Consider the following 16,888-nt stretch of genomic DNA (forward strand, 5'->3'; position numbering starts at 1 on the left):
CAGGACAGACTGGGCAGGACTTCTTCCTGCCTTTATCACTCACCCAGTGGGTCTGGGTAAGGGGGCGGCGGGCATCAAATCTATAGCTAACCCATACTGTGGGGTACACACAAGTCACTCAATAAAAAAGAGGCATCCCTGGCGCCCACCTGTCAACCCAAGTACTCAGGAGGCTGAGAAAGGAGGACTGTAAGTTCCGGGCCAGCCTGGGGCACTTTGCATGCTCCCATCTCCAAATAAAAAGCTAAAAGGGCTGGGGATGTGGCTCAATGGTAGATGGCCTCTGGGTTCAATCCCGGTCTCCAGGGGGTGGGGAAGCACCAACAGAATTAGGTGAGCAGCTCTGGGTCTCAGACAAGCACCGCTGCCCACCAGCTATGCCTTCCGGAACCCACCTGCCCAGGTCAATCAAGACTAGCTCGCACTTGTGAGTTTTCCTGAGAATATCTAAAGTATTTATTGCTTTAGGGTTTCATGCAATTATTTGGTCAGAAAAAGGGCCAAAGTTTACATAACAAAAGAATTCCCCTGCAATAAACAATGCTTTTTTATTAAAGTAAGACAGCCATACCATGAAGCTTTCGGTCAATTCTAAAACCATGAGAGACTACCACCCACCGCACTGAGGGTGTGATTTATGGAGGAACACTGACGCAATTAATTACTTGGGCAATTAATCCATCTTACTACCGTCATTTATCTCCATGTATCCTTGAGAGCATGAAAATAAAATCATTTCAAGATTCTGTTGTGTAATAAGAGATACGTGAAAAACAGAAGTGCCTTGGAAAATTCCAGCTCTTTCTAAAGGAAGAAAAGGGCCATGCGGCACGCTGATGGCTCCTGCGCAGCGTGCAGGGTCTGGACCCAAGCTGGCGGCCGGATCCGGCGCGCCTTCGCCCCTCCGCCTGAGTGCGCTCTTGGAGAGCAGCCACCTGCACCCCACCCGGAGAGCTGGGCTGGAAGAAGCGCCTCCGATGCCAGAGCACAGCCTCAGGGGGCCTCTCGGCTCCCCACTGCCAGTGGCACCTGCCCTGAACTGCCGCTGGGCCCAGTACCCGCCGGCAGTGACTGTGCCCCTGGAATCGGGCCACTCTGGCCTAAGTGTGCAGATTCGCACTAACAGGGAGGAGAGTCCACACTACCCCGACCTTGAACCCATCACTTCAGGGAGCTGGAGAAGGGCCGGTGAAACCTGCGGCCGCTGATGTCATCAAAGACAGCTGTACACTCTGGTCTTACACCTTAGCCAAAGAGGGAAAGTGGTCACAGCAGCAGCAGTTCAGAACTCCTGACCTGGAGCCCAGACAGTCCCTCAACTTGGATCTCAGTTTGATTCGTTTACAATTAGGCAGCTCACAAGGGTATGAGGGGGAAAAAAGCACATCTTACAAACAACAAAAAGCGGGAAAACTAAGGAGATTTCATTTATATGGGCCCCAGAAAAACATCACTGAGAGCCTTCCAGTTGAGGATGATTCCATTAACAACATACTTAAAGCAAAAATGGAATTATAATCTTCCTGAACTTTGGATAATCTTCAAACTTCTCATGATACCACCTAAAATAAGAAAAAAATTAAGAAGAAAATCATTTGGTCACTGAAATGTTTCACAACTAGCAAAAGTGATATTTTTCATGATTAAGGAATACTGAAATTTTGAAAAATTGGAATAAGGACTTTGGCATTTCAAGGTGAGTTTAGTTTTATCGTCATGAAAAATCACAGCTATCTGAGGTGACTCACATAGTGACTCATGCAGTCCATCTTTCCACGGGGAGGAAAACTGTTGGCCTGTGGTAGAAGTACTGAGAAGCAGGGTGCTGCCTGTCTGCTCCCAGGGGCAGTGTGTGGACTGGGGCAGGGGGGCAGATGCACGGCTGTCCCTTCAGGACCTTCTGGTGACTCTGACAGTGCAGAGCTACTGCCTGACCCAAGTCTATAGAGAGGGCAACCAGCCAGTGCCAGGGCCCGTGGGCAGCTCTGGAAAGACTTGGAAAATGGAATTAGTGTGGTCGGTAGCTTAACTCTGTGCTCAAAACAAAGAATATTTCCAGTTTTGACATAAATTATATCAACACAGGCATAATTATATAACACAGGCATACTCATTCATTTGGGGGTAAGACAGTTGGGATGGCTAGCAGCTAAACAGATGGACTAAGGATGAAACAGGATTCCAGGCTGAATGTGGTGCTGTGTGCTCATTGTCCCAGGCACTCGGGAGGCTGAGGCTGGAGGACCACCTGAGTGCAGGAGTCTGGGCCCAGCCTAAGGCAACACAGCAAGACCCTCATCTAAAAATATGTTCTTTTTTTCTGACAAAATGGAGAAACCATCAGAGAAAGGAGTTTCCATAAGCAGAAAGGATAGCCAAAAGACTGAAAATCATGATGGTGTTGCTGGGCTGCACAGAGGTGCAGGCAGTTCATCAGCAGCGAAAGGAAAAGGAGAGAAGGAACACTCAAGGGAGAGAGGGCGAGGGGGCCTCCAGCGGAGGATGAGGCACCTCTCCTGACTCCAGTTCTATTGGGGGTCCCGGGAAGCTTCCAGAGAGCTCCACCCGAGCTCGCCCCTTGACTTTTGACCGACAGCGGACGGCCTCGGAAGTCCAAGTCACGGTGTGTGGTCCTCCCCCCAGCAGGCAGATTCAGCATCATAATGGTGTGCTGGTGGCCCCGTCATGGGTCCTGACTGAAATCGCTATAGATCTTGAGGCTGAGGGGCTGTGCTTCTAAGTCCCAGAATCTGGTCTGTGTAAGGGTCACAAAAGTCCCCGCCAGGGTAAAGTGCTCTTCTCGTTGTCAGGGAGGAATCCTAGGGCCAGGTGTCTCCTGCACAGCAGGCTGCTTGCTGAGGAATGTGGCATACTCCACCGGAGCCAGGCAGGGCCAGAGGGGTCTCAGGCAAGTGGCCTTTCAGAAACTGCACAGTAGGCGCAAGCCACAGGACCACCCCCAACCTCACATCTCCCACTCAGGTCTCTCGGCCACCTACTAACGGGAAGCATTTGGCTTTTTGTTAATGTGGCAGAAACAAATGAAGACAGTGCCAGGAAGCGAGCCAGCAGAATCCTGCCAGTTCATCCAAACTGAACTCTGCGATCCACAAAGACAGACTTCAGCGTGTCTGACTGCCACACATACTTCCCCGTGCTGGTCTATGTATCCACAAAAGCACAAGATGATAAAAATTCGGAGAAGCTGATCAGTCCCCACTGGAACGAGCGTTGCCTCCTTGACAGAAGGCCCCGTGACAGCGGCCTTTCCAGCTGTGTAGGTCACGATGAGCTGTGATAATGAGGTGTCCACTTCTCAAGGAGGCCGTGGTCACGAGGCAGCGACTGTGTGGAAGCACATCATCGACAATCCACCTGTCCTTTACCGAAAGCCCTTTACTGCAGGGGGTTTGGCCATTCACATCCCTAAGAGCTGGCCCACAGATGCCTGCACAGGGCGCTCCAGAAAAGACAGGCGCGTTCCTCTCCTGGGGTGTGTGCGGAGGTGACAGTGGAGTCCAGGGGGCAAAGACAGAGCAAACGGGACAGTGTGCATCAGCAGAGACAAGCAGCACACCAAGGAGGCCAGCATCCCTGCACGCAGCAGCAAGCTTTGAGGACGCCCCAGGGTGCTGCCCAGCAGCTGGGGCTCCTCCAGAGGTGGAAAGGGCCTCTGAGAGGTCAGGGTGGCTTTGCGGCCACACAGCTTGAATTTATTTCACAGAAACCATTAAAGAGGAAAAACATAAACTTTGTTAGATGATTAAATTTTCTCATGCAATCACAAATTGAAATCACAAATCTACCTCAAGAAATTACATTTTAAGGCTTATAAAATACGTGACGATGCAGAGATTTTCTTAAAGTGGCAAACAGCATGCTTTCTATTCTTTTTCTTTCCCTAGCATTAAAGTGGTCACTTATGTGACTCTGAACAGGGTTGACTTTGATCTCTGCCTTGATTTCATTACTGTTCAGTCTGAGCTAATGGTCCGTGGCCTTTGCATGGAAACCCAAATAGGTGACCTAACACGGGCTGCCTGCCGCTTCATTACATTTGGATGATGCTAAACCTGAGGTCATCCTTCAGATTATTCTTGAGAGCAGTTCCTGTTTTCATGATGCCCAGTTCAGTGCTCCCAATTTCTCCAGCATGTCTCCCTGGGTGGGCTCAGCTCTGAGGTCACTGAGTGATTAGGAAGTGCATCTTCCTGCATCGAGTCTGGTGAACGGACAGTGTGGGAATAGGCGAGTCTTTCATAAATCTGTTGTCTGTCCTTGTTTTTCCCATCATCCGGAGTGTCTCAAAGATGTACTGAATTAGTTTTTTAAAGTGACATTAAATGTAACAAATAGATTAGCTTCTTTTGGGGGGCTTGGGGGTACTAGGGATTGAACTCAGAGCACTCAACCACTAAGCCACATTCCTGGCCCTATTTTATATTTTATTGAGAGACAGGGTCTCACTGAGTTGCTTAGTGTCTCGCTGTTGCTAAGGCTGGTTTTGAACTTGAGATTCAGCCTCGCACACTGTTGGAATTACAGGTGTGCGCCACCACACCTGGCCAGCATTTTCTTTTCTTTTTTTTTTTTTTTTTCTTTTTTAACTTCAGTAGGGTTGCTCCTGGCTGGCCTCAAGTTCAGGCAAAAGGACATGCCTGTACCATGCCCATCACTTCACAGAGAGTTGCAGATGGCGGCCTCTGCTAAGCACAGCTCCTCCAGGCTGGGGAAAGAGACTATCACCTCCTTAGAGTTCCTTGAAGTTTCATTTGTAAGTGAGAGTATTGTCAGCAACTCACAATAGCTGATCCAATGTTCCAGACCTACAGGCTGACTGTCAACACAATCATTTATGAATTTAAATACTAGTTGTTACAGTCAAAATTTCACTGTTGTTCAATATTGTTTCTAGGACATTACAATAAAATAGCTCCATGGAGTGTTTTCTTCTAAAATAAATTTGATGGTTTAATTAGTTGGGCTTACTAGATTATTTTAAAAATGATATAGCTTTTATTTTGTCCTTAGCTCATGAGCCTAACATTTCTGAACATGAAAAAACTGACTTTATACTGATAGGAATTTAAATGGCAAATAAATGACAAAGATCTTTCTGCAGCACATGACTCCTGCAAAGACCTTTGGGTTTTTATTAACAGAGATTTTCATCTGGGAAGTGGGATTATTTATTTTCCATTTCTACATTCAGATGTAGAGAGGGATTCTCCTGCTCCGTCTCCATTTGAGAAAACTTCCTTATGACGGACTTGGCAAGCTCTTGTTCAGTCTTCCCCGATCCAATTTTAAAAAAGTGTCAGTGTCATTTCATTTGTTTTCAGTATCAGAAACAAACTTTTATTTGCTTTTTCATACCAAATATTGCAAATGTAAAGAACAGCATCTTCTCCTGGAGGTGATAACAGCCACAAGCAGGGTCCTGGTAAGTCCCTGTGCCCTGGGCACCCTGGAGCTGCAGGAAGGGCACCAGGAATAAGGACTCCAGGCCGACCAAGGTTAGCTGGCTCCCTGTCACTGATGTGTTTTCTTCATTTTCTAAGACTTTGCTATGTATACTTAAAGTCGTAACACTGGACCACGCCTTCCACAAGGTCACCACCAGAGGAGAGACTGAAGTCTTCAAAAATCAAACTCTCTGCCTTCAGTGTCTTGCTCTCAGCCAATGTCAGAGGGTGACAGGGTGGCAGGTCAGCTTCAGTGGCCGCTATGACGAAGCACCACACCTGGACATCCTGGAGTAACAGCAAGGGGTTCCTCCCAGAGGTCTGGTCCTTCCTCGCCTCCTCCAGCTTGTGGTGGCCCAGGCTCCCTGAACCTGTGGCTGTACCCCTCCAATCTCACCCTGCCTCTGTCTCCACATGCCATCCTCCTCTGGGTGTGAATGTGTGCTCAGCTTCCCTTCTGTGAGGACACTAGGGTGGACTGGGCCCACTCTGCCACAGTACAGCCTCGTCGAACTCACCGCCTCTGCGGCAACCCCTCCACTAAGGGCACATGCAGAGGCGTGGCACCAGAACTGGAGCGGGTCCTTCTGGCTGGCACAGTCCAGCCACAGGGACTCCTGGTCGCCCTGCTCCTGGTCTTCTTGACACTGTAGTTCCTTTCCTGAAACTTTGTTCTATGCACTTGCCCATCTTTTTTTCTCCTCTTTCTCAGCAGTTCTGGGATTTATAGGTCATGGTTGTCCCATCTCTTTCTTTCCTCTCTGTCCTCGTGAAGACGCCAAGCCTGCTGGCACAGTGGAATGTCTCAAAAAAAAAAAAAATGCAAGTGCCTCTCTTTGGAATCCTAGCAATGTTCATGCTTAGGCACAATTTCTTCAAATGTCAGTATGTAGACCCATCAGCTCTGGCTTTCCCTTAACTGTCTCCAACGAGAATCCTTTGAATCTTTAAATACATGAAAAAGCTGGGAAGGACCCAGGTATTTTGATTCCACCAAAAGGTCTGTACTTGTTTGGTGATACCATGACATCAATCCATTCTCCTTTCAGCATTTTATCATTGACCTTTTTCTAAAAAGAGATGCTGAGCTCCGTGACCTAGGACGACACCAGTGGCTCTGGTGGCCGTGAGGGGAAGGGGCTATGTGAGTGGTGCAAGCCCTCTGGGAGTCCCCACCTCCCGGCTTCCTGCTGTTGCCCTGCCTGCATTCTTGGTTTTAATCTGTTTCCCCTTCCGATCCCAATCACCTGCTTGGGACTGAACTTGGCCATGGATTCCAGCACCACAAGCTCCAAGAGGCTATGAGTGTAGTAGAGAAAAGAGTTTGTGGATGGGGATCTGATGACTGCTCACGGCGAGGCCCGTGGCAGATGTGGTTCTGGGGTGTCGCGTGGCTTCGTCCGTGGTCAGGGCATACGCTGGGATTTGGCAAGGCGATTGAGCACTAACATTCCAAAAATCTCACCTGAAATTGCCATACTAAGGTTAAAGAACAAACAAAAGATGGTAAACATGTTTTAAAACTTACTGGTGATGCTGGTGTGCTCTGGCCAGTAAAACACAAAATGTGAACAGAGCAAACGCCCCGCCTTGGAGGGACCAGCCTGCGAGCGCGAAGCCACACCACTCCACGGTTTCTCCAAAGTAGTTGGCTCCAGTCACATATTCGAATAAGCCTCCTGGATAAAACAGACCGAAAGAGCGCGTTCACCACCACAGGATACCTACTCAAGTGCCGCCTTCAGGGATGCCAGTGAACGCTGACTCAATGCAAGTTCAACTGGGAAAGACAGGACTTCTACAGGACATCAAGCAACAAAACGGCACACTGTCAAGGCCTATCTCTTGATCCACAGCTAGACTCCAACACAGCACCTGACCAGCTCACGGTCAGGCTGGCAACACCTGGGCAGCAAAGGGACACAGAATAAAAATCAGCAATGGCCCAGCTTAACAAGGCAGGTGTCCCCAGAACCCCCAGCCAAGGGTGAAGAAGACGTTCTGCTGCTTCACTCATTGAATCCTCGTGCACACTTGATCTCCACCAGTGGTCCTGCTGGGGGTGCTCAGCAGACACTCCCCCATCAGACCCACACACCCTAGTGTGACAAACAGGAGGACCCGCAGCAGAGAGGGCAAGGGGACGCTGCGGTGCAGGTGGGAGGTCAGTCACGAGCAGACTGGCAGGGAAGAGGCTCACGGGAAGGTTGCAGGTGAGGGCTGGGCCAGCATGCACTGGAGCAAGAGCACAGGAGCAACTGAGGTTCTGGAGGGGCCGCAGAAAAGGCCTGAGGCTGGAGAGTGACGGCTGCCCTCCGCTCCAGGATGGGAAGGGAGGAGGGCGCCCAGCCCACGGGGCTGCTGGGGGCGGGAGGAGCGTGTGGCTGTGGCCGGTGACAAGATTTCACACAGGCCCGCTGACCTGCTCTGGGCTCTCACTTATCACTGTCTGCCAGACTGAGAAGTTGGCATGGGTAGAATTTCTTGTAAAAAATGGGAAAACCAACAGAGCTTGATTCAACTATAAATAAAAACAAAATCAAGGCATTTGCAGGAAAACGGATGGGACTAGAAACCATGATGTTAAGCAAAATAAGTCAAACCCAGAAGGTCAAGGTCGTATGTTTTCTCTCATATGTGGAAGCCAGAGAGGAAAAAGGACAAGAAAGGTGGGGTACGATCTCAAGGAAGTCAAAGGGACATCAGTAGAGGAAAGGGCCCAAGGGGTGGGAGGCAAGGAGGGATGGGACATGCTGGAGGTGATCTTGCTAAATCACATTGTTACTTAGTGTGCATGTTCGGGTATGTAACAACAGATCCCGTCATTATGTACATCTACAAGCGCCAATACAAATGCGTAAAAATCTTAAAAGATGTGATCCCACCTCAAAGTCATAAAACCAGTTTCAACAAAAACTCCAGTGCCCCGGGGAGCCACCATCTCTGGGCTCACAACAACTGAACACACGGGCCTGGCCAGGGACAGTCACTCCCTACAATTGAGGAATGGGCTTTGCTGAGCCCAAGATAGCAAAATGCCTTTACAATTTTTACTTGAGGACAGTGGGGAGTGTGTAAGTTATAAAACTGTACTCTGTACTTTTCTGTAAGCTTGAATTCATAATTTAAAAATAATGCCAATGCCTATTCACAAGTTAACCTTTTGTGATAATTAAAATGTAAACTTACCAAACAGAATGCATTAAGAATCTGACATGGCTTCTCTAAAACCCGGGCGGCACATTGTCTGCAGGGGCATCTGCAGGGGCATCCCCCAAGCAACGAGAATCGGTTTCCCTCTAAGCTGTGGACTTCAGGGTAGTTACACTTTGTTTTTTTGTTTTTTTTTGGGGGGGGATGCTGGGGATTGAACCCAGGGCCCTAAAAATGCTAGGCAAGCACTCTACCAACTAAGTTATATCCCCGGCCCCAGTCACACTTTTTTATTTACCTGTTTCTGTAACGACCTTTATTTTTTACACAGTTTTGTCATACTATTTGTCTCTCATCAGGATCCTGGAAGTCTGAACCCCAGATGTGGCAGGGCCTTGCCGCTCCCTCTGTAAAAGCTATGTCACCCCAAGGCAGACAGCCCGGCCAGGAATACAGGGGAGACTGGGGCAAGACACCTCTGTCCACATCTTCATCAGTGACATCTCCCTGCAAGTGTCCAGTGCAGACGGCACATTATTGGAATTGCATGGGGGTGGGGTGAGCATACAACTAGCTAAAAAAACCCATGGAGGGGGCTGGGGAGCAGCTCAGCGGTAGGGCGCTTGCCTAGCATGTGTGAGGATCTGGGTTCGATTCTGAGCACCACCTACAAATAAGTAAATAAAATAAAGTCCATTGAAAATATTTTTAAAAATCCCACAGATGCCAATCTGCTAAAAGATGTGTTCTTCAGACACAGGCAGCTTAAAGACAGCCGTAGCTGCCAAGCACGCCCCAGGACACTTGTCCTCTGCTTTAGTGTGGTCTGTGTGTCCTGATGACAGGACACTCAGGCATCCTACCTGTGCATCTGCTCTGAACCCTCATCTGTTCATTCTGGACCCTCCTCCTTTGGCCTCAGTCAGTGACGCCACCATCCTTACCAGGGTCTGGAAAGTGTTTCTGAGAGCAGTTGCTGGGTGGAGATGGCACACCTGCCTGTTAGAAATCATGACCATGCCACTTGGTGAAGCCTCCTGAAGTTCCATGTGCCAGGAGGCGCTCAGTTATGAAGCCCCCTCCTCAGAGCTCCAGAGCACAGGGGCTCTGTCCCCTGCTCCCGGGAGTTCCCCTGGCATAAGCTTCCCTGGCACTCTGGGCTCTTCCAAAAGGTGCACCTGAGTCTTGGTTTGCTTTATAAAAGCTTCCTTGAGCTAGTTTTAAACATGTGCGTCCTGTCCGATGCTTTGGCTTCCCTCTTGCTCTAGCACGCACAGGTCAGATCCCTCTCCCCCACCCTCTGCAGCTGTCACTGAAACACATCTCACATTTTACTCTGTTTCTTCATTTCTATCTTCTACGTCCTTTCTGTAGTATCTGGATTTTGTTACTTTTGTTGTTCTACTTTTTTCATATGCCTTTTAATTTAAGGATGAGAAATTAAGAATCTTCAAGTGATTTCTTCTGTAAGATTTATGGGGTCCACCGTGTGCTTCCCTGCTGACCTGCACATCTCCTGCTGTCAGAGGCAGCCCAGTCTCTGCATCTCTGCCTGGTCTGTGCTCAGTGGATACCCAGAAAGTGTTGGCCAGGGATGAGCTGCAGCCCAGGAAGGCTGGGCTGTGGGGACTGAGCCACAGAGGTCCCGAGCTTTGTCTGGGGCAGCAGGTTCTGCTGGTGCTGTGCTCAACAGGCATCACTCTATAATTGCTTCATTTGCATTTTGAAATCATGTTGGAAACTGTGTTCACTAAAAGAATGTTTACAAAGGTGGTGTGATTCTAACTTTCCTGTTCTCCAGGTCTGAATATGTCTGATTAGAACATGATCAGCCACTGGCAGCAGGAAACAGAGGGAGGGGCCAGGGAAGTTTCAGTGGCACCTCTGCAGCTGTGCAGTGGGCAGGTTCCTGCACACAGGGTAACTCTGGGCCTCTCTGCTGCCGGCCTAGCTGGGCATGACCTCCCCTGGGATCCTGCCTTCACTGACCTCTCTCGGACATCGTGTTTCTCAAATCTGTCACTTGCGTGGCTTCTGGTGCTTTCTCGTCTTTTCATTTTGATTCTGGTGCTTGTGACATGTCCCATCTCAGTCCGACCCACAGCACCTCCCCCTGGGGATGTGAGCCACCTGAGAATTTGGGATCAAGGGTTTAGCACATAGGGTGCAAGGTGAGGAGGGAGGGGTACTGGCCAGCGTGCTCTGTAGCCCCAGGGAGTGGACTCCTTCAGAGAGTCACATGAGGGCACATGCTGCTCCCACGCCCAGCATCCAAGAGGGGGGCTCTTCCATCTGCCAGGGCTGCATGGGCTATCAGCAGCTGGTTGAGGATCCTGTGGGTCTCCTCTTCTCTGCCTCCCTTGTCACAAGACTGCAGTTTCTGGAGGTGGGTCCTGCTGACTCTAGGCTGTCTGGACCACAGTTTAAGTAACATTTATCTACTTTTTTCCTTTCCCTTTTTAGCTCTACTGGCTTCTTTGTATCCGCTTAGCTTTTTCCACAGTAGCTCACTCCTTCACACATTAGTACCACCCCTTCCCAAAACATTTAAAGCCCTCGCTTTAGAATCTGCACGTACTAATTCTAAGATGGGAATCCTTGCAGGCCTGTTGGCTCTTCCTCAACGTGCTGAGTTTCCTCCTGGCACCACAGCTTCTGAGGTGTGTGCCCTTTGATCTGGGGAAGATGATCTGTTGGTTTCTTGAGGCCTGAGTTGAAGGCAGGTTCCTTGGGGGATGGAGGTTCTCACTGGTCAGGCATGTGAGTGTACCACTCCCCAAGGACAAAATGGACCTTAATTCAAGGCTTGAGGCTCTCAGACTACTGTAGGGCTGTGTGTCTGGGCTGGCAGGAAGACTGCCTGCTGGTCACACATTCTCACGTGTTCTCGGTGTTCTTACACACTCTTTTTTTTCCTTCATGGTACTGAAGATTAAACCCAGGGGTGCTTTACCACTGAGCTACATTCCCCAGCCCTTTCTGTTTTTTATTTAGAAATAGAGTGTCACTAAGTTGCTTAGGCCCCCACCAAGTTGCTGAGGTTGGCTTTGAACTTGTGATCCTCCTGCCTCAGCCTCCTGAGCTTCTGGAATTACAGGTATGCACCACTGCACCTGGCTGTCCTTACACAGTCTTCTGTGCTGCTATATGGACTCCAGGACCTACTTAGACTTTGTCTTCTCATCACATTCTTTCTTTCTTTTTTTTTTTATATTACATTGATATTTCAAAAGATTTCTTAAAAACATCACCCAAAATTCTAAGTCTTTTTCAGACAGAGAGTCTGTCAAGGAACAATTTCTTCACATTGCTGGACATAGAAGCATCAGGTGCTCCTGTGAGCTGTAAGTTCTTCCTCATTCTGTCTCAAACACAGTTCTTTCCTTTTACTTAGTAACCATGGCCTTGGCCAGAGGCACCTCTCCCACTATTCTAATGCAGCGATCAGAACAGGGTCAGGCATGAATATGTGCAGCTAATACACTGAGTCCCCAACTTACTGGAACAGAGGAAACCAACAGCTTGGCTCTGTGCAACATGACTTCCCAAAGGCATCCGCTCTCGGTACTCACCCCTGGGTATCTGGTATCCAGTCTCCCCTGGCTTTCTGAGGTTCCTCAGGATGTGATCTGAATGGATGTTGATCAGCATGCCCAACAACCACAAGACAAAACCTACAGAGAAAACCCACAAGATCCTTACCATGAATGAACTGCAAGACTTAAGAACCCAAGGCCGCTGGGGAGAGCGCCGTGACCCTTCCCATGGCCTCTGTTAGTGTGAGACACAGCCTGCTGGCAGTGAGAGGGTGGTGCTGCCACCCGCCGTGGAAGGAGGGCTGTTTCCAAGGCTGGCGACTTACCTAATGTAGCCCAAATGCCCTGGCTGATGGCTTCCGTCCAAGTTTTTAGGATGAGAGAATCAGAGCTAGGACTTACAGCCTGGGCACAGGCGTTAGGAGCATCGTGGACTGGCCCACAGGTATCCTTACCTCACCTTTTCCTCATGAACAGGGCATGAGGCAAGCAGTGCCCACCCTCTCCAGCTACTGGCAAGGGGAGCTGAAGGATCCGCACCTGCTGATCGTTGCTAGCCAGACTCGGGCCTGGAGGGGAGGAAGTTCCCAGAAGCCAGCTCTGCACTCCTCTCTCTCTCTCTCTCTTTTTTGGTATTGGGGATTGAACCCAGGGGTGCTTAACCATTGAGCAACATCCCCAGCCCTTTTTCATTTTTTTATTTTGAGACAGGGTCTCACTAGTCTGCTAAGAGCCTGGCTAGGTTGCTGAGGCTGGCTTTGAACTTGTGATCCTCCTGCCTCAGCCTCCCAAGTTCCTGGGATTATAGGCCTGTGCCCCTGTACCTGGCTTCTTCTCTCCTGTCTTTACAATTCCACTTGAACATTCAGTGCACAACCCTGGCCTCCCCACTGCGACTTCCCTGCTAGCTTGTCAGTCAGCATTTGGTCACTCTCCCTCCTCAGCCTTACTGCTGGCAGCTGTGTGGCTCTCCCCAGAATCCCCCAGTGCCCTAGAGCCTTTCCTCAAATGTTTCATCACTTCTAGGAGAATTAGTATCACACCGATTAATGGCAGCAATAAAAGGTGAAATGCCAAAATACCATTTTGTAAAAGGAATGACTTATTTTTAAAAAGTTAATTTGACTTTCCTAAGATATTAAAACATGTGAATGCCATATGGTGCTTCAATTAGATATCAAAGCAACGTGCACGTGGGGCAGCATCACTGTCTCTCAGGCCTGACTGCAGTGACATGGGACATGTCCTCGTAGGCAGAGCGAGGACCTGGAAAGCTTTCTGGCCCACAGACAGGGTTTCAGGATTTCTTCCTCCTGATTTGGCCTCTGTCAGTAGCTTGCTTCTCTAAGTAGTTCCTTCCTGACATGGGATAGGTACTCCAAGTCTCTGTTTGGACTCACAGTTTGCAGGGGATTCACTACTTCTTTGGGATTTCAATATGTTACCCTAGGTGATGTGGCTTCCAACACAAGGGTCTAGAAAGAATCACGTTGTCTCAATGACATGATTATTTTCTCTCTCTGTTGCTTAGATTGAAAGAAGTTTATGTGCATCTAAACATTTATTTCCATTTGTAGGGATCTTAAAAATCTTTGTATAAAATCTGAGAAAGTTGTATAAGTCAGAGTGGAGTGTTGTCAAGCCTTAACAAAAACAAGTAGAAAGTAGTCTGGAGGTCATGAGGGGGGAGCCTCATGCATGCGTGCCCGGTAACAAGAGCTAAAAGACTTGCAGACACAGTCTCATGCAGTGGCCAGCTCACCTTACCCAGGAAGTACTTTAAGTAAGGAAGTCTGGCCCCAAACTGTCTGCAGGAGTGTGGACGGATGCCAACCTTGTTACTGACCTCTGCAATGACCTGTTTCAAAACATCTTATGCACTCCTCCTCATTTTTCCCTGAAAATGTCCCCCTGCCTCAGCCTCCCTGAACGTGCCCATGGTCTGTGATGGCACACATGTTCCCAGTGCAGTGCTATCCTGTCCCTGAGTACATGTCATTGCTCTTCCAAGAATCTCTGAGTGCACTTAGGTGACAAATTCTTCAGGTTAATAACCACTCTTACTGTTACAGAAAACTTGTTAGAATTTTTATTATTGGCTTAGCTCTTGATTTTAACTATCTAGTGTAATTAATTATATGTAATTTCATGTGATGCTACTCACAAAATAATAAATTTTATGAAATATACAAATAAAAGAAGGTAACCTAGTTTGTTTCCCAACTGACACATTTTTTAAAAATTTTCAAATCCTTCTGTTTAATGGTAGAGAAGTCAAGGGGTTTGTGTAGACCCCTTGAGATCAGTATCTCAGCTCGTAGACCAGCCTCAGAGGTACCTTCAGGTGACCTGATCTGTATGCAGAGCTACTTTAAATGATCCTCAGATTCACAGACCAGAAGGATTCTTTTGCTGTTGTTGTTGGTCAAAAGTATCCAAACAATTCATCGTTAAAAGGATTCCTACAAGAATCTCAACTAAGCATTTAAAACATGTTTTCCAGTTAAGAAAAGAAAAAATTCCCCTTCCTCTTATTCTTTCTTGCCCGTTCTCAGGCCCCTGCATGGTGGGAGGCTGAAGTCACTGCTCAGCCAGGTACCAGACAGGGGCCTGGGACCAGCTGCTAACCTCTGACCCGCACGACAGCCTCGGGGCAGCGTGGGAGGCATCAAGTGTGGTCCCCACAGATCTCAAAAGCCTGTTCTTCCTCTTCTTCTGACCGTTGGGACAGAAGAAAATAAGGGAATCAGAAGCAGAGGGATGGGAAATTCGCAGAGCCATCCGACTCATGTGGCGAGGTCCGGCCTCTCCCAGAGGCCCCTATCCCCGGGTGGTAGAGGATCCCGCAGCTTCTCGTCTGACCTTCACCTGAGGAAGGAGGATACGGGCTTCTCCTTGTGCAACTCTCAGTGCAAGGAGGACACTGCCCTTGGATAGATTTTAATTCTGTGAAAGAATATGACTGAGAAATGTTCGGTGCTTTGTTGGCAACAAAGAGCCATGTGTTGGTTTTCCTATTATGATACACTCACACACAGAGAAAACCAAAACGCAGGCCGGTCAAGCGCCACATCTGAAAATCCGCTGGGCTGAGTGACGGCTTGTGGCAGCATCGTGGGCTGAGCGGCAGTGGCCTATCACCACTTCTGAACGCCACGGGACATGCGTGCGCGTGAGCGCTGGAGGAGCTTTCCTTCCCTGCAATACCCCTGTGGTTAAGCATTTCCCAGTCTCCTGCAAATATTTTTGAATACTAATGCTTTATTTTCACTTTTGCTCAGGATTTATAAGGCTAAAATAAGCAACTGAAAATGCATACTAATTCATATTAATGGGCATAAATTTTTAAAAATTCAAAAACTTCACAACCTAAAGATTTCTTTAAGCTAGTGTAATCATAAACGTCTACCTGCATTGTTGGAAGGTGACCCAGACCCACTGCTCATGTGACAGTAGGAACAGTGGGAGGTCAGGGCTGCCTGAGGTCACACAGCCAGCGAGTCCGAGGCCAGCCTGAGGCCAGCCCAAGGTCCCCCGTCCTGGTCTGTCGCTCACAACCTGAGCTTGCTACTCCCTGTGGAGTAGTTGCTACTCGCTCTGCACAGCACCTGTGTCTCAGTGCCTGTGGGTGCAGGTGTCCCATATGCATGTCCTCTCCCAGCCCCCGAGTGGCTCTGGGGCAGCCTGATTTGCCCACTGGCTGCTTTGGACCCCTGCTGCCCTCTCCTTTGGGGTTTCACTGATTGAAACGGAGGGGGGGCCAATCTCCTGGATGCTCACCTATTAGAAAACGGGGCTGGGTGACCCAGTTGTCCACATACACTGCATATTGGCTCAAGTATCTGCTTTGCAAATAGCCGTTATAGGCACAGAAAGCAAACGCCAGCGCCCACGAATACAGCAGCGTGGGTTTTCCTCCTCGGATCAGGTATGGGAAAATCAAGGTGCTTAGGAAACAAGAAACAGAAACAAATTGAGAAAGAACTGAAAAAGACATTCTGCAATTCTGTTTAAATACCTTAGGTTTTTATCTTGCCTTCTGGCTGCCCGTCACCCTTGGTCCACACGCATGGATACATTCCACACTAGAGGCCTGGAGTACACCATGGTACCTGAAAGGTCCACTGAAGGAACTGGCTGTGCTTCGGTGATGTTCGCCATGGGGCACAAGCTCAAGACCCTAGCATGCAGCGTGTGAAACAGACGCGTAGGAGTGGAGAGAACTGGAGGCCTCAGGAGGCTCTGCAGTTTTCCACTATCCTAAAACCATGCATGGTTCTAGTCTGGGCAACGGATCTGGGGCACACTGCCACATCATCCACCCCTGCTCCCAGGGCTCCCCCCTGCCGAGCGCTAAGCACTGGTAAGGCTTCCCCCCTGCCTGGCAGGAAGAGGTGTCACCACGTGTAAGCAGAAGGAAGACTCAGTGCAACGTGACCTGTTCCAGGTCATGGCTCGTGAGAGGCTGAGTTCCAGTGCCAATCTGGCTGATCCGAAGAAAGTTAGGGTTCTCCTGTTGTAGCACGCTGGTCTGGGAGCATCCTACTAAAGGGTTAAGGGGGGGAACAAAAGGATCAGGAATTCGAAACCCATGAAGAAAAGAGGACGCACAATGTATTTTGTGTTTGCATTTTCTCTTAAATGTCAACCTGTAATACATTCAAAGAGGCACATCACTACAAATCTCACGGGCCTGAGGAGTAGACAGCAAGGGACTGTAAAGAAGAACTTTAG

At 48.9% G+C, this 16,888-nt stretch overlaps 1 protein-coding gene across 2 annotated transcripts in view; it reads right to left on the reverse strand.

Moving 5' to 3' along the window:
* Positions 1–943: 943 nt before the first annotated feature.
* SRD5A1 (steroid 5 alpha-reductase 1) overlaps positions 944–16,888 on the reverse strand; it is a 39,864-nt gene continuing 23,919 nt past the window's right edge. The window contains exons 2-5 of one of the 2 annotated variants that reach the window (XM_079144351.1): positions 15,935–16,101; positions 12,191–12,292; positions 6,994–7,144; positions 944–1,562 (exon numbers count right to left, since the gene is read on the reverse strand). In XM_079144351.1, the coding sequence (XP_079000477.1) occupies positions 1,496–1,562; positions 6,994–7,144; positions 12,191–12,292; positions 15,935–16,101 (487 nt within the window). In that variant the 3' untranslated portion in view covers positions 944–1,495. Of the gene's footprint in view, positions 1,563–6,993; positions 7,145–8,861; positions 10,749–12,190; positions 12,293–15,934; positions 16,102–16,888 lie in introns of those variants that run through there. The other variant, XM_079144352.1, reaches the window with a different exon arrangement.

This window comes from Sciurus vulgaris, assembly GCF_902686455.1.
Source record: "Sciurus vulgaris genome assembly, chromosome: 6".
Lineage (NCBI taxonomy): Eukaryota > Metazoa > Chordata > Mammalia > Rodentia > Sciuridae > Sciurus > Sciurus vulgaris.